The sequence below is a fragment of the Cervus elaphus genome, chromosome 18 (assembly GCF_910594005.1).
Source record: "Cervus elaphus chromosome 18, mCerEla1.1, whole genome shotgun sequence".
NCBI lineage: Eukaryota > Metazoa > Chordata > Mammalia > Artiodactyla > Cervidae > Cervus > Cervus elaphus.
In genome coordinates, this window is record NC_057832.1 from 71,765,751 (window position 1) to 71,791,151 (window position 25,401).

At 40.1% G+C, this 25,401-nt stretch overlaps 1 protein-coding gene across 1 annotated transcript in view; it reads right to left on the reverse strand.

The window, feature by feature from the left end:
- Positions 1 to 24,831, reverse strand: part of AVL9 (AVL9 cell migration associated) — a 55,121-nt gene extending 30,290 nt beyond the window's left edge. Inside the window, exons 1-4 of the mRNA XM_043873333.1 lie at positions 24,449 to 24,831; positions 7,388 to 7,508; positions 5,630 to 5,715; positions 2,063 to 2,134 (exon numbers count right to left, since the gene is read on the reverse strand). Coding sequence (XP_043729268.1) covers positions 2,063 to 2,134; positions 5,630 to 5,715; positions 7,388 to 7,508; positions 24,449 to 24,541 — 372 coding nt within the window. The 5' untranslated portion in view covers positions 24,542 to 24,831. The remainder of the gene's footprint in view (positions 1 to 2,062; positions 2,135 to 5,629; positions 5,716 to 7,387; positions 7,509 to 24,448) is intronic.
- Between the last annotated feature and the right edge of the window lie 570 nt (positions 24,832 to 25,401).

The window sequence follows — 25,401 nt, forward strand, 5'->3', positions numbered from 1 at the left end:
TCATGCATCCAACCTGGGCTGGCGATCTGTTTCACACTTGATAATATACATGTTTCGAAGCTGTTCTCTCAGATCATCCCACCCTCGCCTTCTCCCATAGAGTCCAAAAGTCTGTTCTATACATCTGTGTCTCTTTTTCTGTCTTGCATATAGGGTTATCGTTACCATCTTTCTAAATTCCATATATATGCGTTAGTATAGCCATTTGTATCATAAAATTTAAAACATCATAATTCTTCACACTGTTCTGCTAGCTTGTGGTTACATTTAATCATCCTTGCAGCACTCAGTTCTTATATCTAGTTGGACACTCATGATTAAGTTCATTTTGCCTTTTCTGGTCTTCAATAGAGGCTTAGAATCTAAAAAAAACTACTGGTCTGTGTCCTTATTATATTCTATATAATATTCTTTTGTGTATCTGAACACAAAGTTACTCCTTAATTCTTACCTATTTAAAACCCTCTTCCTACCATTTCCATCCTTTTATGTTCTTTTCTTATGCTGGGAAAGATTGAAGGCAAAAGGAGAAGAGGGCGGCAGGGGATGAGATGGTTGGATGGCATCACTGACTCAGTGGACATGAATTTGGGCAAACTCCAGGAGATAGTGAAGGACAGGGAGGCCTGGTGGGTTGCAGTCCATGGGGTCGCAAAGAGTCGGACACGACCTAGTGGCTGAACAACAATAAAATGTTCTTTTCTAGATGTTTTCTGGTTTCTATGTCCTTTTCAGGATGCAGAAACTAATGTTGTATATATTCTCTAACTAGTTAAAACAAGTAATACTGGAATAGTTTTATCCCCAGTATCCCAGTTAATGGGCTTTCCTGGTGGCTCAGCAGTAAAGAACCCGCCTGCCAACGCAGGAGATGCAGGTTCAATCCCTGTCAGGAAGATTCCCTGGAGGAGGACATGGAAACCCGCTCCATTATCCTTGCCTGGAAAATCCCACGGACAGAGGAGCCTGGTGGGCTACAGTCCCTGAGGCTGCACAACTTAGCGGTTAAAACAACAACAAAAGTCATTAAAAATCATTATGTTTCAATATAAGATAGCAATCAGAAAAAAAAATATCTTGCACTTAATAAATTAAAAGTACTGATTGAGAATCTCAGAAGATATTTATTGAATGAATAAATGTCAATCAGAGCACTCTATGCTAGACTCTGGCAGGCAACAACAAAAATCCTGGTTAATATATCATTACTATCTAAACATATTTTTACATATAGGCTAAAAGGCACTATGAACCATCAGATGTTTCTGCATGAGCCAGCTCTCTCCATCTCCCTGCCTGTTTTTTTCTGTCCAATAAAACTGGATTTTTACCGCAACTTTATCATTAGCAGTTACATGTCTCTGAGAGACATTTTTGTCTGAGATGTACCTTTATTTGTGAAACAAGAACAGTAAGTACTTAGATCTCTCTTCTTATGAGGTTTAAAATGACAACTCTATCTAAAAAGTGCCAGCTATAGAATATTTGACATACAGGCATTTGATAAATGGCACCATTATGATTATTATTGTTCTTTGAAGAATGATCGTTCAGGAAGCCTTTCAAAATGGTGTATCTGTCCAACATCCGGCACTCCTATACACTGGTCATCTGGTCCAGTATAAAAAAAAAAATTCACTGATATATATTTTTTCGGGTTACCCTTCGAGAAACTGTGTAGAGGAATGACATTAGCAATCCACCAATTTTCTGATATTAAAATCTTTTATAATCATTTCTTTTCTAGGAGACTATTCTTGACCTATGTGTAAAATTACTATCTTGGAAGAAATACCCTGATCCTTCAGATCCTATCAGTAAGGTCCATATTATTAAATTATTTTTTAAAATATTTATCTATTTATCTGTGCTGGGTCTTAGTTGTGGCCTATGGGATCTAGTTCGCAGACCAGGGATCAAACCCATACCCCCTGCAGTGGAAGCACAGAGTCTTAACCACTGGGCGGCCAGGGAAGTCCCTCTCCTCATTCCAATAATGCTTTATTCTCAAATAAAAAGCTGCCATGAGTGTTTGATATTAACAGGTTATTTGGTCTCTTACCAGCTTGCTTAGAACACAGACACTTTTTTGAACAGTCTCTCTGGTGATATCTGCTTGCCGTACTTTCAATGCCTATTACAAACAAATAGTCACTATTAGAAATTTTCCAAGGAAATATTTTAAAAAATCATTATGTTTCAATATAAGATAGCAATCAGAAAAAAAAATACTTGCACTTAATAAATTTAAAAGTACTTACTGAAAATCTCAGAAGATATTTACTGAATGAATAAATGTCAACCAGAGCACTCTGTGTTAGATTCTGGCAGGCAATGGGAATGTAACAGTGAAAGACCATCTCTGCTCTCAAGGAATTTACAGTCTGCTGGAGAATACTTTATGCGTAAATTGCCACAACCATAATGCAAACCAGTCATCCTTGGTTCCAGTTTTAAAATGGATACCCCTTTCAGAGATTTTTGTTTCTGGTGAGAAAGGGACAGTTTAAGAGCTTGTTTCTCAAGAGATGGAAGAATCATCAGCAGTTTTTTTATGCTGGTTATTCTCCACTGTTCAAAGTCTGTCCTGGCACACCTGTACCGTACTGTAGTCCAGTTCTGAGCCATAACTCAGGTCTTGGTGATTTTGAGGATGACTACATAAGATTTCTGCAGTTCTCTGCTAGGAAACAAGACTTGATCAACCCCAGGAAAGGCTGTGAGGGCAGTAAGAGCGACTCTTCCCCTTCTCGTGTACTGCCTGACATCTCCTTGGATCTGTGTCTTCAGCTGCCTAAGAACTGATGATCTGTTAAATTACAATGAGAGTAGAGCCTTTCTTCAATCTGCTTCTACCTCTTTACCTTTATTGGATTCATCCATTAGGTCTCACCTTTGTTCAAAGGGAATGAAAGGCATTCTCCTAGGCTCTAGGACCTCTGCTATCTGGTTTATCTGTCTAGTTATCAGATAAGGAGAAAACAACTTGGAGAAATGGGCAATCCTGATAGACTAAAGTAGGTCAGACTCAGGAGGTAAGGGAGACAGGCAGTGTGGAGTGCCACTTTAAGGATCATGATCTAGGCAGGTCATGAGAACTGCTGTTAATAACAACAGCACTGGAGAAAAAATTTTACTAGTGATTATACAACTTACTGGAGAAGGGAATAGCTACCCATCCCAGTATTCTTGCTGGGAGAATTCCATGGACAGAGGAGCCTGGAAGCTACAGTCCGTGGGGTTGTAAAGAGTCGGATACAACTGAGCGACTAACACACACAATGTACATGGGTAAATGGTAGTGAAAGGAACAGATTTCCAAGAAAAGGCAGCAGCTCAATTAATTTCATCTAGTAATATCAATGTGCAAGGGTAACAGTATGTGAAGAAGTCAAATACAAATTCTCAGATTTCTTTATCTCTAAATTCAGTTATACATTTGAAGGGCTTCCCAGGTAGCTCAGCTGGTAAAGAATCTGTCTACAACGCAGGAGACCCTGGTTCGATTCCCGGGTCAGGAAGTTCCCCTGGAGAAGGGATAGGCTACCCACTCCAGGAGTCTTGGGCTTTCCTGGTAGCTCAGATCGTAAAGAATTCACCTGCAATGTGGGAGACCAGGGTTCGATCCCTGGGTTGGGAAGATCCCCTGGAGGCGGGTATGGCAACCCACTCCAGTATTCTTGCCTGGAGAATCCCATCGACAAGAGGAGCCTGGCTGCCTATGTCCATGGGATTGCAAAGAGTCAGACGCAACTGAGCGATTAAGCACAGCACGGCATTCACCTGAACCACAAATATTTACAATGTGTGTCCTCTGTTCTAGGTCCTGTGCGTGAAGGGTTATTTCATGTAGTTAACTAGCTTGTTTATGCTGGAATTTACTTATTACTTTCAAATGGTTCAGGGAAACACACACACAAAGCAAATGTGGTAGAATATTAACGACAGCCGAATGTAGATGGTTGGGTATACAGGAATTTATTGTACCATTCTTTTAATTTATCTGTGTTTGAAACGTTCATTATAAAAATTAAAAGAAAAATTTTTATGACTAAGTTAATTACCCACCTGAGGAAGCTTTTAAAACTTTGTGATTGCCTAGGATCAATTATCAGAGATTCTAATTTGGTCTGTAGAAGGAAAGGCCCAGCAATTATGCTTATAATTAAGAAGTCTACAGGTAGTTTTGGTTAAAAACCATTGTTTCAGAGCAGTGGTTCATCGTCTGGCCTGCATATGAGAATCACCTGGGGAGCTTTTAATACTCCTGATGCCAGAACATTAACTCAGCATCTCTGGCGTGGGGAACCAGTCATCCCTACTTATTTAAAACTCTCCAGGTGATTACAATGTGCAGCTGAGAACTACTTCAAGCTTCCCAAGTGGTATGAGAGGTAAAGAATCTGCCTGCCAATGCAGGAGACCTGGGTTTGACCCCTGGGTTAGGAAGATGCCTTGGAGAAGGAAATGGCAACCCACTCCAGTATTCTTTTTTTTTAATTAATTTATTTAATTGGAGGCTAATTACTTTACAATATTGTCCCACTCCAGTATTCTTGCCTGGAGAATTCCATGGACAGAGGAGCCTGGTGGGTTACAGTCTGTGCAGTCACCAAGAGTCAGACATGACTGACACATACCAGTACCACTACTTCAGAGTATTAATGATTTCATCAAAGGAAAGCGATCTACTCAGAAAGTGTATCCCCATTGCAAAAAGAATGTGGTGCTCAGAAACAAAGCAGGAAAGGGGAAGCTACCATCTTGGTTTATTTGAATTTGTTAATCAGAGCTATTATAGTAAGTTAGGCATTAGGAGGGCAGGTAAGTTTAAGAATGATCAAAATCTTAATTATAGGTAATTAAGATAACTTGTGAGTAGTTTGCAGCTACTGTCAGTACTTTCCACTACTTCTAGAAAGCTTCTAAAAAAAAGAAAAACACTCATTACCATTCCTTTTTTTTTAGTTTTCTTTTTTTTTCATTTATTTTTATTAGTTGGAGGCTAATTACTTCACAATATTGTAGTGGTTTTTGCCATACATTGACATGAATCAGCCATGGATTTACATGTGTTCCCCATCCCGATCCCCCCGTCCTGCCTCCCTCTCCATCCCATCCCTCTGGGTCTTCCCAGTGCACCAGCCCTGAGCACCCGTCTCATGCATCCAGCCTGGGTTGGTGGTCTGTTTCACCCTTGATAGTATACTTGTTTCAATGCTATCCTCTCAGAACATCCCACCCTCGCCTTCTCCCACAGAGTCTAAAAGTCTGTTCTGTATTTTTTTTAGTTTTCATACCAAACATTAGAAATAGAAAACTCAAGGATACCATGAAATTGAAATACAGTATTCTGAAGATAAATGGATAATTTAGGTATCACTATCTAAAAACAATGTACCAAACATTATGATACAAATATAGTCACTAATCTCAACTTAGAGAAACAGTCACGTGAATTAACTGGTACAGTAGAGAAAACAGCTACACGGTTTATAAAAATTTAAAACAATATTACAGGTACCACATGAAAAATAAAGACTTATGTATTTCCCCAAATTCTACATCTTAAGTGGCCAGTACAAACAGTTTTCAAGTGTTTTTTTGGTTTTCATTTTAACTGTCTTACCTTGGCTTCAATTTGTCGATAGCAAGAGATACCATATACAGTGGCTCCATTTCCATTTCTGGGTGGCAAGTGAAAAAACACAGTATCTAAGAGATATACAGAAAAATGTAAATACCAAAGTAGATTACTTGTATTTAATAATCAACTCTGACATTAGTACAGTGCAGTCATTGAAACAAAAACAACGTAACAGGAGCCCAGGTCGGATTTCTTTCCAGCATCAAACCGCCGGGTTCTCAGATCCCTCTCACTGCCTTTCCGGGTGTACTCATCACTCAAGAGCGCTACAGGCTGAATTGTAACGGGATGAGCTGAGACTACAGTTGCCTTTCTCAGAAAATACTTTATTATACAGGATTATCCCAGATTAAAAGAAAGTAAAGAATCATACAAACCAAAGGCAACACAGAAATTTTGAACAGATCCAGGAAATTCTTAGGACAACTGAGGAAATCTGAATGTAGGCTGGATATAAGGTGGTATTATGGAATGACTGTTAAATCTCTTAGCTGTGGTAAAGGTCAAAATCCAAAGTCATCCCAGGAATGATCTTATTTTTAGAAAATGCAGGCTGAAGTATTTACAGATAAAGCATCATGATGTTTACAACTGACTTTCACATAGTGTAGGCAAAACCGTTAAAAGTGTTAGTTGCTCAGCCGTGTCTGACTCTTCGCAACCCCATGGACTATAGCCTGCCAGGCTCCTCTGTCCATGGGCTTCTCCAGGCAAGAATACTGGAGTGGGTAGCCATTCCCCTCTCCAGGGGATCTTCCTGACCCAGGGATTGAACCTGGGTCTGCAGCATTGCCGGCCGATTCTTTACCATCTGAGCCACCAGGGAAGTATAATATAGGCAAAACCGTAGACATATATAAAGAAAATCTGCCAAATATTTACTATTCTTCCAACTTTTCTGTATGTTTAAAAGCTCTCATACTAAAAATATTTTTACAAAAAGATTTGTGAATTGGCTACACTCCGATACAAAATAGAAAGTTAAAATGGTTTGTGAGGTTAAAAATACAGCATTTAAATTTTATGTTAAACTGCATAGTAGGATTTGCCTTATTTCATACAAAAATTAATAAATTTTAGAAAAACAAGCAACCAACCCAAGTTTAATCTGGTGTCTTGGAAGAGCCTATAAAACCATGATAAAGCATATTTCTTCATTAAGCCATTCAAAGCACTCATGTATAGGGTGATAGGAGATTCCATACTAACTTCACAGCGCTGCTTTCTTTGAGGGTGTTAACACGCTCCCCACGCATGAAAACTTTTAAGCAGACTGTGACGGCAATGCTTCAGGAGAGGAGAAACAATCCTGAGTGTTTTCAGGTGGGCACTGGAAGATGAAGCTAGTCAACTTGTAGCTAGAGCTTCAATCAGCCTGCAGCTGGTGCAGGTAACCTTCCTGAGTTTGTCTCTGAGAGGAGTCTGAGGTTTAAATATAGAAAGTGCTACCAACAGCAGATGTCCTAATATGGCTAATCACTTACCTTGGCCAGAGCTCTTGGCAAAAGAGTGGCCAAGTTCACCAACCATTACCAACATAAGCCTGGTACTCCTCTTCAGATCCTCTAGTATAAATAACTAACTAGTCATCTTCAAATAAGCATTTAAATATTTTATCAACAATCACTAGGCCAAATGTCTTTCATTACCAAAGTACTCAGACTCTTAAGATGTCTGAGCAAATTGGAGAAAAAAAAAAAAAAAGGCATCTATTGATTGCTCCACTGTGAGTTTACTTACCTTCTTGGTAGTTGTGTGCGCCATCTGGTAAGGCAAGGAAGGGCAAATATTTCCATTCTTCAGGTAAGGTGTGACTATCATGTCCATCTCCTGGAATCAGGGGCGGGTAAGAGAACTCGACCTAAAATGGTAAGGAATGTTAGCCAACAGGGTGAAGATCAAAGGGAAAGTTATACCTCGACAGGCAAAAATGCTTTCAAACTCTCAATGACAGAAGTAAGGATAAGCCACGCTTGTTGATGCCATTTGACAATATCAACAAACCTACAGGTATAGAAGAAGAAAAAGGAGGAAAAGGGGAAGAAAAAAAAAAGTAAGTCTTTCCCCTTTTTTGATTTAAAGGAATTTAATTTTGATGTGTGTAAGGGTAGGGTGCAGTGGTGGTGGTGACTGAATTGGAGATGTAAGTTTGGGAGTTGTTATCAAATAGATGGTAACTGAAGACAGGGAGCGCTGAGAAAAACCAACATTCTCCTGACTGAGGAGGAGAGATCCAACAGAGGAGCCTGAGAAGCGGAGTCAAGATCTAGCTTTGCTTCCCATCAGTTGACTCCCTTGCTCCCAACACTGCAGCTTATGGTTTCAGTGGGCTGTTAGCGGGTAAGTGGGCATGAACTACCACTGTAGGTTATTTTTTGCCCCAAGATTGAGAACTGATCAATGAAGTCTCTCTAATACTGTGTCTCAGAGAAATAACAAAGTTTTTAGCATAAGCCGCCAGTTTCTGGCATTCCCCAGGTTTACCAGCATTTTCCCCTCTGCTTCTTTGTCTTTTGGTTATCTCAATGAGAGCTGACAAATTCAATGCTGAAGACCTGGACTGTATCACACTGACTTACATTTAATTTTCTTTCAAAGTACACTTAAAAGGGATTTGCATTGCCATTCCGTCAGTAATAAATACACTAAAGTTGGAGCAACATAGGAATGAGAATCACTTTTAGATCTCATCTTTAATGTGGAAGGACATGATGGCTGATTTTCCTACATTTAAGGTAATCAAGGTGCCACTAGTCATGAGAGCTGATTATAAAAGGGCTTTAAAAATGATTATTTTTAACAGGTAATCTAGTGCCATACTGAAATGTTTAAACTTCCCTGCCCCCCCACCTCCAGAAGCAATCAACATTTTAGTTTGAAAGGATTTCTCAAAGGTTTGGATTGTGGAGTCAAACTTTCTCTCCAAGATCAGTTATTTAATATCAGTTAACTGGAGGCAAAATAATCTCAAGTTACATTCACATCTCTGTGTCTTCTCTATCATACCAGCTTTATACTGACAATTCTTCAAAGTGTAAGGGAAGGCAAAATGTGCCATAAAGAGAAGGATGTAAGTTCAAAGCTGAAGCTATGAATCTGGTAGTTGTTACAAAGTTAAAAAAGAAAAAAAATTAACAACTCAGAATCCTTGGTTTAACAGGAAAAACAACAACCCCCCCCCCCCCCCGCCACAAAACACCAAGGAAATAAATTATTGTATTTTATGTAAACACTAAAGTCCAATATATAACACTTAACATAAGAAGACTTGGTAATTATTACAAAAATTTCATTTGAAAAACCACTAATTTTAATGTATAGTATTTACTTATAAACATGTCTTTAAATAAATATAAACATCATGGATTCAAATTATCACAAGTACATCAAGAAGTATGTTGCTCTTTATGATCCAAAAAGTTTTTGCCAACTAAAAATTATTACTTGAAACCTGTCTCTACAAGGATTAGACCACTAACCACCGCAGTCATGGACCTTCAACATACTCTGAACGGAATTTAGGGCAGAGATCAGGAATGAGGCACTCTGTGCTCTCAGAAAAACTGGCAGAGCAGGATGTCAGATATTTTCAGAATATTTATGAGCCTAAATTCTTACACCTTCTTATACCTAGAAAAGCACTAAAATCACTGACAAGGATATCTGCTCCTTGTGACTAGCAGTAACCCTTTGCCAAATGTGTGCCTAACTCCATGTATCCCCCCTTCACCAAAATCACACAGTATTGATATATATACTGACCTCCCCAGCTACCTCTTCAGAGCAGTTCCTCAGACATTTCTGAGAGGCTGTCTCCAGGGCTACAGTCCTCATTTTGCCCCCAAATAAAATTTAACTCACAAGTCTTATGTTGTGCCTTTTTTTTCATTCGACAAGTTTAATCATGAAAATTCCAAAAGAAAGTAGTACAACAGTGCTCAATCTCTTATTTAAACATAGGAAAGGAATTTCAAAATTTTTACTCATTATTGAAAAACATGAAAAAAATTACTCACACTTTGTGTTGACAAGAGTACGGGGCTTGGCTGTGCAACTATAAATTGGTACAGCAGTTTGGGTGGCTATTTGGCAGAATTATCAAATCAATAATACAGTTACTCTGACTTAAGTTCTATTTTAGAAATTTATTCCAGGAATACACACAGATATTCACATGGAGAAGTACAAAAATGTTCACAGTGATATGACTTACTGTAGCATAAAAATTGGAAACCTAAATATTCATCAGAGGATTGGTCAGGTAGATTTTACATCAGTTCTCTCATGCTGTTAAAAAGAATGGTAGATTTATATATATATAGATAAAGCAAGACAGGTATGATATACTGAAAAGTACATAAAATAAAAGCCCTCCAGACATGTCCATCTCCTAATTCTCAGAATCTGTCCTTTCTTTACAATGCAAAAGGGATGTTCCAGATAAGATTATCTCCAGATGGGGATTATCCAGGCGGTCCCAATGTAATCACAAGGGTTCTTATGAGAGGCAGAAGACACAGTCAGAGACAGTGAAGATGATATGCTTCAAGATGCTTTGAAGATGGAGGAAGGCACTTGAGCCTTCAGAAGTCACGTGAGCGAAGGAATGCAGGTGACCTCTAGAAGCTGGAAAATGCAAGGAAACGAATTTTCCCCCAGATTATCCTGAAGCAACACAGAGCTGCCAACACCTTAATTTTAGCCTTAGTGAAACCCATTTCAGATTTCTGACCTCCAGAACTCTTAATAAATTTGTGCTGTTTTAAGTGTGTGGCTTGTGGTAACAGTAATAGAAAATTAATACATACTATTAAATTTAATGAGGAAGCAGAGTATCAGTAAATATAGTATAATCCTACTTCTATTGTAATTCCATTTATGCAGTTACATAGCACATCTTTGTAAATGAATTAAAAAACATCCCTGAAAAAAATCTTTAATATTAAGAGGTTTTATCTCTGGAGAGGTGAGGAAGGTTGGAGATAAAGGAATATTCCTGTTTTTTTTCTCTCATCGTTTTTTAAAATTTCCAAGTTATAGAAAATTTGAACAATCTTATAACTTTCATCTGTATTCACAAACTGCTTATTTTTGTCAACATGTGCTTTATTTGTGTTGCATGTGTATACAGATACATTTTCTAAACCACTTGACAGTAAGTTGAAAATATTATCATTTACTTTTAAGTAAACTAGTATTTATTTTTAAATGATTGCTTTTAGAATGAAAAAAAAGCAAAAGATAACCATAAGCAGTTCCTAATTTCTGAAGGAAATCTTATCTCTATCCTATCTTTTTGGAAGCAAAGGGAGGTGAAAAGATCTATTTTTCTGATCATTTAGTTAACAAGTTACCAATGGCCAGAGTCTAATTAATATCTGATGTTATGTTATGTTCATTATATTCTCCTGATTCTACTGAAGGAAGATGTGCTTTGAGTGACTCTAGTTGGAATATAAAATATAGTCAACTCATAAAATTGATTTAAGTGTAAATGTGCTTGAAGAATTCCATGAGTAGAATAAGGCAGCTTTAGACTGACTTGCACCCAGAATATTTATAACAATGCTTCTTTGGAAACATGTATTCAGAATTTCAAACAGCCAACTTTTGTGATACAACTTTTTACAAATTGAACATTGCCTATATTGTGTTGGCAACTTTCTAGAATTCTACTGGTTTACCTGCCACCAACAAATCCTTGCATTTGGAGACTACTAAACTTGCTAATCAAGTTTATAACACTTCCACACAAATTCCTTTGTGTCTACACATATACAACAATTTCAATATAGTTTTGTTTCATTCTTTAGTCAACTCTCTACTGTTGAATACGTTTTATAGCTTTTTTTAAACATTATTATTAGCTATACAGGACAGTTAAATGTGATGTAATAAAAAATATATATTTGACCTATGTCCCTGGTCCTGACTCTAAGCTCCTACAACCCTTTGGAATGTCCCAAGTGACAGAAACATCTTTTGTTATTCATAAGATGATGCTTTGCAACCACACCAATGTCTGAAGGCAGGGGGAGAAGGGGAGCAAAGAGAACAAGATGGTTGGATGGTATCACCGACCCAATGGACATGAGTTTGAACAAGTTCTGGGAGATGATGAGGCACAGAGTGCCCTGGCGTGCTGCAGTTCATGGGGTTGCAAAGAATCAGATATGGCTGAGCAACTGAACAACAACAAGCTAATGAGGTGACTCCCAGTTCAGTTCAGTCGCTCAGTCGTGTCCGACTCTTTGTGACCCCATGAATCACAGCACGCCAGGCCTCCCTGTCCATCACCAACTCCCGGAGTTTACTCAAACTCATGTCCATCGAGTCAGTGATGCCATTCAGCCATCTCATCCTCTGTCATCCCCTTCTCCTCCTGCCCCCAATCCCTCCCAGCATCAGGGTCTTTTCCAATGAGTCAACTCGTCGCATGAGTTGTTCCATACTTCGCCAAAGTATTGGAGTTTCAGCTTCAGCATCAGTCCCTCCAATGAACACCCAGGACTGATCTCCTTTAGGATGGACTGGTTGGATCTCCTTGCAGTCCAAGGGACTCTCAAGAGTCTTCTCCAACACCACAATTCAAAAGCATCAATTTTTCGGCGCTCAGCTTTCTTCACAGTCCAACTCTCACATGACCACTGGAAAAACCATAGCCTTGACCAGACAGACCTTTGTTGGCAAAGTAATACCTCTGCTTTTTACTATGCTATCTAAGTTGGTCATAACTTTCCTTCCAAGGAGTAAGCATCTTTTAATTTCATGGCTGCAGTCACCATCTGCAGTGATTTTGGAGCACAAAAAAAATAAAGTCTGACACTGTTTCCACTGTTTCCCCATCTATTTGCCATGAAGTGATGGGACCAGATGCCATGATCTTAGTTTTCTGAATGTTGAGCTTTAAGCCAACTTTTTCACTCTCCTCTTTCACTTTCATCAAGAGGCTTTTTAGTTCCTCTTCACTTTCTGCCATAAGGGTGGTGTCATCTGCATATCTGAGGTTACTGATATTTCTCTCAGCAATCTTGATTCCAGCTTGTGATTCTTCCAGCCCAGCGTTTCTCATGATGTACTCTGCATATAAGTTAAATAAGCAGGGTGACAATATACAGCCTTGACATACTCCTTTTCCTATTTGGAACCAGTCTGTTGTTCCATGCCCAGTTCTAACTGTTGCTTCCTGACCTGCATATAGGTTTCTCAAGAGGTGGGTCAGGCGGTCTGGTATTCCCATCTCTTTCAGAATTTTCCACACTTTGTTGTGATCCACACAGTCAAAGACTTTGGCATAGTCAATAAAACAGAAATAGATGTTTTTCTGGAACTCTGTTGCTTTTTCGATGATCCAGCGGATGTTGGCCATTTGACCTCTGGTTCCTCTGCCGTTTCTAAAACCAGCTTGAACATCTGGAAGTTCATGGTTCACATATTGCTGAAGCCTGGCTTGGAGAATTTTGAGCATTACTTTACTAGTGTGTGAGATGAATGCAATTGTGCGGTAGTTTGAGCATTCTTTGGCATTGCCTTTCTTAGGGATTGGAATGAAAACTGACCTTTTCCAGTCCTATGGCCACTGCTGAGTTTTCCAAGTTTGCTGGTATACTGGTGCAGCACTTTTACAGCACCATCTTTCAGGATTTGAAATAGCTCAACTGAATTCCATCACCTCCACTACCTTTGTTCGTAGTGATGCTTTCTAAGGCCCATGAACAGCATGAGGTGACTCTAGGTGGGGCTAAAATGACTCTGGAACGGGGCCTGGTCACCAGAATGAGGAAGCCTTGATTTGAAGCTAGGAAGTTTCAGCTCCACCTCTCAGCCTCGGGGAGGGGAGAGGGAGTGGAGATTGAGTTCAATCACCAATGTCTAATGATTTAATCCATCATGCCTATGTAATGAAACCTCCATAAAATCCCTGAACAATCGGGTTCAGGAAGCTTCTCAGCTGATGAAGACACTGAGGTGCTGGGAGGATGCTGTTCCCAGAGAAGGCTTGCAAGTTCCATGTCTCAGCTCACATACTTTGTCCTATGCATCTCTCCCATTGGGCTCTGCCAGAGAGGTATCCTTAAATAAATCAGTAAAAGTAAGCAGTGTTTTCCTGAGTTTTGTGAGTTACTCTAGGAAATCTCAGAATCTAAATGGGGAATATGGGAACCCCTGAATTTGTAGCAAAGTTGGACAGAAATGCAGGTAGCCTGGGGACCTGGGACTGGTGTCTAAAGTAAGGGCATCTTGTGGGGCTGAGCCCCTAAACCTGTGGAGTATGAGGCTAACCCTAGGTAGCTAGTATAGAATAGGACTCAGTTGTTAGATACCCAATTGGTATGTGGGGAAAAACAAAACAACAGTGAATCTGTTATTTGCACTTAATGGGATTTATAAATCTTAAGGTGTAAATTCTACATATTTTGAGTGCTGACTCAATACTCTGTATGCTCCCATTCAATATATCCAAAATAATCCACACAGACATACAATTCATGGCACAAAGGCTTAAGAGGAATTCTCTTGGAGATTACCTGAGACTCTTACATAATACTCTGTTAAATCAAAACACAATTTAAACAATAAAGCCAATAAAGCTAAGCAGAAAGTAAAGGCAGGTATATAGGCAGTCTCACTGTATAGTCTACGGGGACCCACCGGCAATGGCAGTCTACCTGAAGGGCTCCCCTGCAGCTGTGCTGTAGAGGGTCTGAACACGGTAATGGCAGTCCTGAGTATATGTGAAAATCACTGACAAAAAAACAAGTACATCTCCAGAGACTAAGAAATACTCAGAATGACTGTCATCCAGTAAGAGTACTATTATATACTGAAAGTTCACAGCCCAAAATCTAAGTTAAATTTGGGGGTCAAACATGGTACCTGGTAAGGTATTAGCACAGACAATGTGTAACAAATGTATTAAATATTAAATCAATATATATTAATATATATGATATTAATATATACCCCCTAAAGGATAACATTAAATATTAAATCACACACATTTCAAGTATCTTTTTATGTCAACAAATACTCATATGGCAAAATCTATTTTGATCTCAATCAGCAATAAAATTTTCACACTTAAATAACTACAAAAGATAAGAGGAGGGAAAAAGAAGACAAAGGATGATTGCTAACAAGTGAAAACTGAATTGTTGTTTAGTTGCTAAAGTCAGAACCGGACATGGAATAACACACTGGTTCAAAACTGGGAAAGGAGTACAGCAAGGCTATATTATTACCCTGCTTATTTAACTTATATGCAGAGTACATCATGTGAAATGTCAGGCTGGATGAAGCACAAACTGGAATCAAGATTGCCAAGAAAAATATCAATAACCTCAGATATGTAGATGACACTACCCTAACAGCAGAAAGCAAAGAGGAATTAGAGTCTCCTGATGAAGGTGAAAGACGAGACTGAAAAAGCTGGCTTAAAACTCAACTTTCAAAAAACTAAGATCATGCATTCAGTCCTGGCAAATACACAAGGAAACAATGGTAACAGTGACAGACTTTATTTTTTTGGGCTCCAAAATCACTGCAGATGGCTACTGCATTCATGAAATTAAAAAACACTTTCTCCTTGGAAGAAAAGCTATGACAAACCTAGACTACAAAGAAAGCTGAGCACCGAAGAATTGATGCTTTTCAACTGTGGTGTTGGAGAAGACTCTTGAGAGTCCCTTGGACTGCAAGGAGATCAAACCAGTCAATCCTAAAGGAAATCAACCCTGAATATTCGTTGGCAGGACTAATGCTGAAGCTCCAATACTTCGGCCACCTGATGTGAGAAGCTGACTCATTAGAAAAGACCCTGATGCTGGGAAAGACTGAAGGCAAGAGGAGAAGGGGATGACAGAGGATAAGATGGTTGGATGATCACCGACTCAATGGATGTGAGTTTGAGCAAACTCTGGGAGATGGTGAAGGACAGGGAAGCCTGGCATGCTGCAGTCCATGGAGCCGCAGAGTCAGACACGACTGATTGACTGAACAAGTTACTAAGTTATATCCAACTCTTTTGCAACCCCATGGACTATACCCAGGTTCCTTTGTCCATGGGATTTCCCCGGCAAGAATACTGGAGTGGGTTGCCATTTCCTTCTCCAGGGAATCTTCCTGACCCAGGGATCAAACGCACATCTCCTGCATTGGCAGGCAGATTCTTTTACTACTGAGCCACCAGGGAAGCCCGAAAACTGACTAATAGTTTTCTAACCACAAGGAATAAAAAGACAATTTTTCATGAACTACATAAAAAACAGTGACATATGTTTACGCTCCAGGAATAATAAAAATTACCACCCTTTCCAATAGTTTTCTAGTCAAATTGGGGTCCTCTAGTCACAGTCCATTTACTTTGTCTTCAGAAGCAAAAGGCTGGAAAAACACCAACGAAAAACTACAAAACCAGAATAACATAGTGTCCTGATGTGAACTTTGAGTACTTCAAAAATACCCTTGTTCACTATCTAACAATGCAACATCCACTCCACTGTCCGAGACCCACTGAAGCCACAATGCTAAACGGCACACCAACTAAACACATCCTTGGACTCCACCGATAAGGATACAGGCTTACTGAGGGAAGGAGAGGACTTCATGAGATTGTGGACCAGCAGCTCCATTTCTCTGCTTCCTTTCTAAGCATCTCAGGGATTTGTTTTCCTAACAGCCAAAACACTGTAGGCACCAAGGCTCTGTCAGAATGATTTTCACTTTAAATGAAATGCTGGACATAGAAAACAGGTCTTCTCTAAGTTATACTTTCCCTTGCAAATTTCTGGAAGATTCGATGCTAGAAAAGAACTGGCACTCTTCCTCATTATTCTCTAACAAAGTTGGCAGAGCTGAAATTACAAAGGGATATAAAGAATTCCATATACAAGGCCCCTGGAGAAGGAAATGGCAAGCCACTCCCGTACTCTTGCCTGGGAAATCTCCTGGACAGAGGAACCTGGCAGGCTACAGTCCACGGGGTCGCAAAGAGTCAGACACGACTTAGTAACTAAACAACAACAATGGAGGATAGGAAGAGAAATTATTTAAAAAAACATCTGGTGCAATGTCAAAGACAGGTCTTCTGGATAAGATGATATAAATGGAACATTAATCTCTAGGCTACTGTGAATATATACTAAGATGACAAAAAATATTTTCTTACAGGGAAAAAATAAGAAAACTTCTTAAGAAATGATTAAATCAATTTATTTTAATAAGCTCTATCCTAGCAATCTGTTATACATATATTTATTTTTAACATTTCAATACTGAACTTCTGCATGGCAAAACAAGATTTCAATTTCTGGTGTGCATCATACCCACCAAACAGAACCTAACAAAATACTAATATCATCCGCGAAGGCTATGGGAGCAGAACAGGTTTCATTAACAACTCTGCAGTGATCCCCTTAACACATAGCTTGCAAACCTTGTGAACAACAAGTTGGATAAAGAAAATACAAGTGCAGAGGGCTGTTTTCAAATCTAACTGAACACCCAAACAGTTTGCCCTGAAGTTGGGCTTCTGACGATTTAATTACCTAGAACACTGCCGACCAGGAACAAGTGAGAAAAGCATCTATCAGCTTAACTAGCTATCATGAACTCCTGGATAAAGAGAATTCCTTAGGTCTTCTTTCAAAATTCATGACTAAGTCACTGTATTTCGTACACATTTAGTAGATATGCCCTTCCAGTCCACACAAGAAAAGCAGCAACATATAAGAAAGAAGGGAGAGTAAGCTGAAAACTACAGCGTTATGTTTCTGGTCACATTTCTGGTCGACACTGAGAAGTAACTGCTAACTGCTCCATCATCTCCTTCTCTCTGACTGGTTATCAAAAGCCCCACTGAGTCAGAAGCATGTGCGAATCACTCTATGTTAAAATAAATCCAGAATGCCATAGTACAGTGGGTGACATTTGTGATGAAGACAGAATCACCCAGAGTAATTTAAACTGTGTTCAGGATATTCTGCTTCAAAGTCTATTTTAACAAGCTCTCCATTAAAAAAAAAAAAGATGGCTTAAAATAGTCTCCACACTTAGAAAAATGGTGCAATGTCACAATGATGTTCTTTGCTGCACTATTTAAAATAGCAAAACACTGGAATGCCACCTAAGTGTCTAAAAAGGAGACCAGTTAAATAAAGATTTCAATAAAATACCACTTAGCTATTTTAAGATGCTAAAATTCAATAGTTCTCAAAATGGAAGATATTAATGGTATAAAGTTACATTAAAAAGGCAGGTCAAAAAAACTTGTTTATAGTTTAATACATTTCTGGAAAAAGCTATGTATATTCATTAAAAAATGGAGAAATGGAGGAATATTTATCAAGTCAGACTTCTCTAGGATAAAGGATTTGAAGTGCCAGCTTTCTTTTTTCTCTATATTCTCACTTTTCTGCTACAGTGAACACATATTACTTCTGAAAAGAAATGTCATTTCCTAAAACAGATGAAATACTATTTTAAAAACTGTCCAAAAAATCAACTTAAATAACAGCCTCTAAAAATACCCTAGGACGAAAACTAAGTTTTTAAACCGATGGCATCTTAACCAAAGAATATAATAGGACCAGTCTTTTTAAAAATTATCAGGTAGACAGGTCTTCATCTTCCTCTTATAGTGCCCATCCCTGCAGTTTCCCCATATCTAGCAAAAGCTGTGCTCAGCAAAGGATCTGCAGTCACACTGGTAACAAGGAGAAGACTACCCATGATATTACTTAGGTAACTTGTGGGTTACTGGGATCAAAGACTTAAGGTAAAGAAAGAAATTTATACATACTCTTAGCTCTCAGGCACTGTCTAGCCACCTGTGGAGAATCTTAAGACAAAAGAATCTTCCTGATTTCTTGAAGGTTGACCCCCTGCTCCCCTATCCTGCGTAGCTGTGATGCCAAGGCCTAAAAAAAATCTATTCCACTGCTGCTGCTGCTAAGTCGCTTCAAGTCATGTCTGACTCTGTGCGACCCCATAGACGGCAGCCCACCAGGTTCCCCCGTCCCTGGGATTCTCCAGGCAAGAGCACTGGAGTGGGTACTAAGTGTTAATGTTGCAGCCCTGCAAACTGAGAAAGTTTCATCATTTCAGCAAAGAAAAAGCATGGCTAAAATCAGGGAGAAACTTCCACCCATATATAAAAGCACTATGGAGGGCCAGAAAACGCAATATTATTTCAGGAGTTTTTCTGCATAGCTAAAAGAAGAACAAAAAAAATAAACTTTAGATTTTATTCTTCCCTAATCTCTAATTCTCACAAAATTTGTTTTTACTGTCCCAAAGACCTATTTAATTACAACAAGAATTATAAACAAGATCTCCCCAATATTTCATCATTGTCACCGCAGGATTCCATCAACAGCAGGTGCCTAACCTGTGTATTTGTCAGCCAGTCTTCTGTCCCCAAAACCTGATGGGTCAGGGCTTGACACTATAACCCTAACATAAACCAAATGTCCCTCCAAATCTCCTCAACCCACCCTTGAATTTACAATACTACATCCTGCCACTCACAGATACTTTCCTATGATCAGCCCACTCAGTCCAACAGGAAAATACACTGTTCTCTTCACTGTATCTAGTTGCTTTATTCACTGCTGTAACTAGCGCAAACATGAGTTCTAGTTCTTTCACAATTATACCTTTGAGAGAAGTACAATCTGGTAAAACCAGTTTATTCAAGAATTAAAACTGCTAGCTATGTATATAAAACCATGAACTCTTCCAGAATAGTGGCCAAAATTAAAGCAATAATTCCAATTTTTCTTTTTTTTTTTTTTTTTCTTTTTTGGCTGTGCCACTCGGGATCTTAGTTCCTCTGGCCCATGTGAACGGACCTGACTTCTTCATCACAGGACTACAGAGCACCTTTATAGCAGAATATAGCAGAAGAGTCTACAAAGATTTAGTACATTCCTCTAGATAAAGTCACCGTGTTCAACCCAGCACAATGCTACAAGGAGTTACTTTTTTTAAATGAAGGTTTAACTTCGGCTCACTTTAATCTAAATATTACAAATCACAACCAAGTATGGGAATTTTCTCTATGGGTGACCTCAGTGCATTGAATGCACTGGTGCTCACCATGACCTGCAGCATTTTCAGTACTTGGAAGAGCAGTCTAACAAAGCACCCTCAAACCACCTAAAACAATCCGAAGCCAGCCACAGTTCAATGAGCCATGTACTCTTCATCCTTTACACAAGGAAATAAAATCTTAAAAGAAGGTAGCTGATTAATCCATCCTGAGGGAAACCTTACGTAATGAAAAAGTCTGAAACACCTGATACACCGATTAACAAAGAAAAGCAGTCTCTAAAACAGTCCTTCTGCCTAGGACTTAATGCATGTAACTTTACAGAACATCAAACATATTTGGATTTTTGAGAGATTAAGAAAGCAGAGTTGGATACATGCACCCCAATGTCCACTGCAGCACTATTTAAAATAGCCAGGAGATGGCAGCAACCTGAATGTCTGTTGACAGAGGAAAAGATAAAGATGCGGTGCATATTTAATAGAATATTATTCAACCATAAAAAAGAACTAAATAATGCCATTTGCAGCAATATGGATAGAACTAGAGACTGTCATACTGAGTGAAGTAACTCAGACTGAGAAGGACAGATATCATATGATATCACTTGTACATGGAATCTAAAAAAATGGTACAAATAAATGTATTTACAAAACAGAAATAGAGTTACGGATGTAAAAAACAAACTTATGGTCAGTAGGGGGAAAGGGAGGAAGGCTAAACTGGGAGATGGGGACTGACATACACACACTGCTATATAAAAATAGATAATGAGGACCTATTTATAGCACAGGGAACTCTCCTCAGCACTCTGTAATGATCTATACGGGAAAGAATCTAAAAAAACAGTGGCATTTATGTGTATCCGATTCACTTGCTTTACATCAGAAACTAACACAACATTGTCAATCAATTATACTGCAATAAAAATTTTTTTAAGAAAGCAGAGTTGTAGGTCTTCTAGAATCATTTGCAAAAGTGAAGAACATCGTTTAAGAACTAATACGACATATGCTTTGCCTGTGTGTTCAGTCATGTCTGACTCTTTGTGATCCCATGGCGGTAGCCCATCAGGCTTCTTTGTCTATGGAGTTTCCCGGGCAAGAATACTGGTGTGGGCTGTTATTTCCAACCAACCAGGGATTGAACCCTCATCTCTTTTGTCTTCTGCATTGGCAGGCAGATTCTTTACCACTATGCCACCTGGAAAACCCAGTATGATTTATATTGGGATTTTAAGTACACTTTCTTGATATTTTATAAAAACTAAGACAAAAAAGGGAGGAAAGTAGGGCAATCAAAAATTAGAAATATAGTTGAACAAACTATTTTCCCATCTTTTCCTATACTATTATACATCAACTGAACATCCTATTCCAGCTGGATGAACTTCCGTAAATTTATCTAAGTTATGTCTCCAGCAAAAGTTTAATTATTTTTAACTGCATTGATCTGTCAGTTTTATCAACCAACTCAGGGTGAGAGCCTTTTCATTCATTTGCTCTGCTGTCTGAGCGGAGTGGCTATTTAGCAGCCCCTAGGCACCACCTGGGAGAAGGAATGGCACCCCACTCCAGTACTCTTGCCTGGAAAATCCCATGGATGGAGGAGCCTGGTAGGCTGCAGTCCATGGGATCACTAAGAGTCGGACACAACTGAGCGACTTCCCTTTCACTTTTCACTTTCATGCACTGGAGAAGGAAATGGCAACCCACTCCAGTGTTCTTGCCCGGAGAATCCCAGGGACGGAGGAGCCTGGTGGGCTGCTGTCTATGGGGTCGCACAGAGTCTGAAGTGAAGTGACTTAGCAGCAGCAGCAGGCACCACCTGACTACCACCACAGAGGGTTTTAGAAGTTTTTCAGATTATTAACTCACACAATTTTAACTCTCTTTAGAGACTAGAAATCATAGTGTCATTTCTCCACCCAACTTCCATTAGAGAAGCAATAGAAAAAAAGAAACAGATTACTAGTGAGTTAAAGCTTTTGTGAGAAATAGTAATAGTTCTATTAAAATTATAAGTAAAAACTATAGAATATGCACTAGTTCTTTCTGCTCACTGCATTTTGACTTTGACAAACTATAAAAAATTGTTTCATTTGCAAAACCAGGTTCTTAGCTCTTCGATTTCCACCATTATATTTAAGTATACTTTTTAAAAAGCTGTTTTCAGTCAGCAATAAGAAAATAAAAATGCATCTTTCACTGCATTGTGGCAGAACCCTTTGCATTCTCTTCAATTCTATCAGGACCCCAGGTAAGCAAACACTCAGCAAGTGTGTATATTAAAAAATAATTGCTTTTGTCTCCATGAGGCATCATGCAGATTAACAAAATATTTTTGTAATATACAAAGCATGTATTTTTCCATTCTACGAAAAGCCTACAACCTTAAAGTACTACTAAAACAGATGCAGTTATAAAGACTAGGGACATCTGGGCTTCAGTGTCAATGCTGACAATGAGGCTCTCCTTAACCAAACTAGGTCAGGCTCCTCTGAACTCTTTTCTCAATGAGGTTGTGACTTTGGGCTTCCAGGTTCATCTCTGACTTGCCTACTTTTATCAAGTATCCTGTTAGGTGGCTTTAGCTAGAAACCCCTTCTTACCCCTGATGCAGTAAGTTTCCAGCCACTGGCCCCCACTTTGCTCCTTGGCTATAAATTCTCACTTTAGGGAATTCCCTGGTGGTCTAGTGGTTAGGACCTGATGCTTTCACTGCTGGGGCCTAGGTTCCAATCCTGGTTGGAGAACTAAGATCCTGCAAGCCAAGCAGCGCGGCCAAAAAAACCAAAACACACAAAACAATCAATCGCAGGGCTGAAAGCAAAAGCCAAAGAAAGATCACGGCATCCAGGTTGCCGCAGAGTTCTGCTTCATCTTACAAGCTGTTGTTTAGTGTTCTTTAATCCCTAAGCAGCACATATTTTTCATATGATAAATCATTTTTCCTTACTGGAAACATAAATTATATTACTCCTACCAACAAAACAGGAAGAACACATAATAATTAATCTTGACTTTAGATGACAGCAATGATTAAAAGATTTTATTCTATTCTATTCCCTACCTTTCCTTCTTTTTTGTCATTAAAAATTTCGTTTGGTTGTGAACAGGACCCACTCCTTACTTTTTCATAGAAGACTCCTTCACGCCACGTGGCTCAGCGGAATGAACACGCATGGTGCCAAGGCAATTCTGATTCCAGCATAACCTTGGCAAGATCAGTTACTTCCTCCAAGCTTCAGTTGCTTCACCCATCTCTGAGGTAAGCGGTGTTCATCATCCTTAGATTTTTAATACTTTAAAAAGATGAAGTTTTAAAGTATTAAAAGTCTAAGGATGATGAACACTGCTTACAGGCTTCCTAGGTAGCCCAGTGGTAAAGAACTCGCCTGCCATGCAGGAGACGTGGATTCTACCCCTGGGTCGGGAAGATCCCTTGGGTAGGAAATGGCAACCCACTCCAGTTATTTTTGCCTAGAGCATCCCATGGACAGAGAAGCCTGGCGGGGCTACAGTCCACGGGGTCGAAAAGAGTAAGACACGACTGAGCACAAAGGCACTACTTACATGCCATAGTACAATTATCTCAGATACTTATTTTCTTACCTCCAAATATAAGGCCACATTTAAAAAACGTATACATTCCATTGCTGTTGCTTGGAATTTTCTAATACTACCCTGAACAATCTCACTTCCTTCTTGGTAACTTTCTGTGTTATTTTTACTTGAGGGACAAGGAATATATTTTTAAGTGAAGCTGTCTTTAAAACACATACATACACAACTACTTTCACTCCATCACTTTTCTGTCATTATCCTCTAATGAACTGAAATTTTGCCAATCAGTCTTCTAAAATATTACATTTTCTTTGAAATGCTACATTACCTAGCGGTAGCAATCAGCATTTTTAATACTTTAAGCATTTCAATTTACTGTTCACTAGCACATTATGACATCATTGCCTTCCAGTGTCTGCACTCATTAAATAATCCTCTACCTTTGTTCCCCTGCCTTCGATACATAGATTGCAGATGTCCTATTGTTCCCGTTCACCATTTCAGTGAAGAAGCTTAAAAATGACTTAATATTTGCACGTTTCTTTGCTCGGTAAATAACACTTCCCCTCACTGCAACTGAGCTGGAGAGTCTATCTCTCACCAAAAGGCAAGATCTGGGCAAGACTAAATAGGAACTCGAAGGCCGAATGGGAAGGGGGGCGGAGTCAATACATCAGCCTAACAGGGGTTCCAGGGCTTTCACAGATAAACAAAGGAAGTAGATTTTCCCACGGTGCCGCAAGTGCTTCGACCATCCTAAGGTACTCGTGCGGAAGCCCAGAGCTCATTACCTTGAAAACGCTGCCCAAGTGCTGATTTTTTTTTCTAAGGGAATCCCACTAAAAGCAGACTACCAGAAAGTCAACGGAGACAGAGATGGATGAGTAGAGAGTGGGCCGACCATCGATTCCTTCCTCTGACTCCACGGAAGAACCTAAATATCTGCCAACCCCAACATACCGACACATAGCTCCTCCGCTGCTCAAGATACAATTTTCAGGGGGAGGAGAAAACAGGGAGCGTGCGGGGTGGGCTTCAGGTAGGGTGAGTACGAGGATCAGGAGAGAGGAGTCAAGTTTAGGGGCGGAGGGCCTGGAGGGTGGTCCGAGCCGAGCGAAACCGCGTGGGTGTCGGCGGCACGCGAACGCCAGAACGGCAGGGGGCGGGCACGGGCCCCTTTCTCACCTGGCAGCCCTTCTTGTGATGAAAGCCGACCACCACGATGTGCAGGACGGGCCCCCGTGGGGGGCCATCGCCGCCCCGCCTGATCTTCTCCATGGACGACCGCCGCGGGCCCGCACAACGATGACTTCAACCGCCAAGGGCGGCAAGCTCGGCGACCCCGCGATCCCCAGGAGGACAGCGAGAGGTGGATTTCAGGTGTCAGCGAGGGAGCCGCATGAGAGCCGCGCGGGGGCCGGGAGGAGGCCGAGGATCCTGCAGCTCTGCACCGCCCTCCCGGGCCGCGGCCGCGCTTCCCTCATCCGCTTCCGCTGTTTCCGGGCTGTCACCTGATGCAGGGGCCGCCGCGGGCGAGGCGGGACGGGCAGGATCGGGAGGGACCTGAGGGGGCTGGGCCTGGTGGCGGGGCGGGGCCTGGGGAGCGGGGCGGGGGCGCCGAGTGGGCGGGGCCGAGGGCGGGGCCTGGTGGGGCAGCTGGGCACACCTGTCCCCAGTTCACCCACTCTCTGTGCGACCTTCTCCCCCTTCCTCCTCTGTCCTTGCCTCTTCCTCCTTAAAATCTTCGCCCCTACCCATCTCTTCCGTCAGTTTTTTCCTACCTTTTTCCCCCTTCATTTTCCGTGTATCCAGTTCTTCCACCTCCTTCCCTTCGCCTCTCTGACCTGGAGTCTCTGCCCTTTATTCTTAAATTTTGATAACATGGAGACATATTGGTGCGGCTCTACATCTGTGTATTCAACCTTTAAGTTACTTGCTTACCCAGAGTTTCTCTTTTGCTTCGTTCTGTGTTTTTTCCTTATTGAAATATATGTATAGGAGTTTGGAAGCGTTTTAAGGCCTCATGCAGAATATCCTTGAAAATAAATTAAATTTACAGGGAGACCTGTAAAAATGATTATTCTAGTCCTAATATTTTATTTTTTACTTTGTTGTGAAAGTGTTGGTTGCTCAGTCGT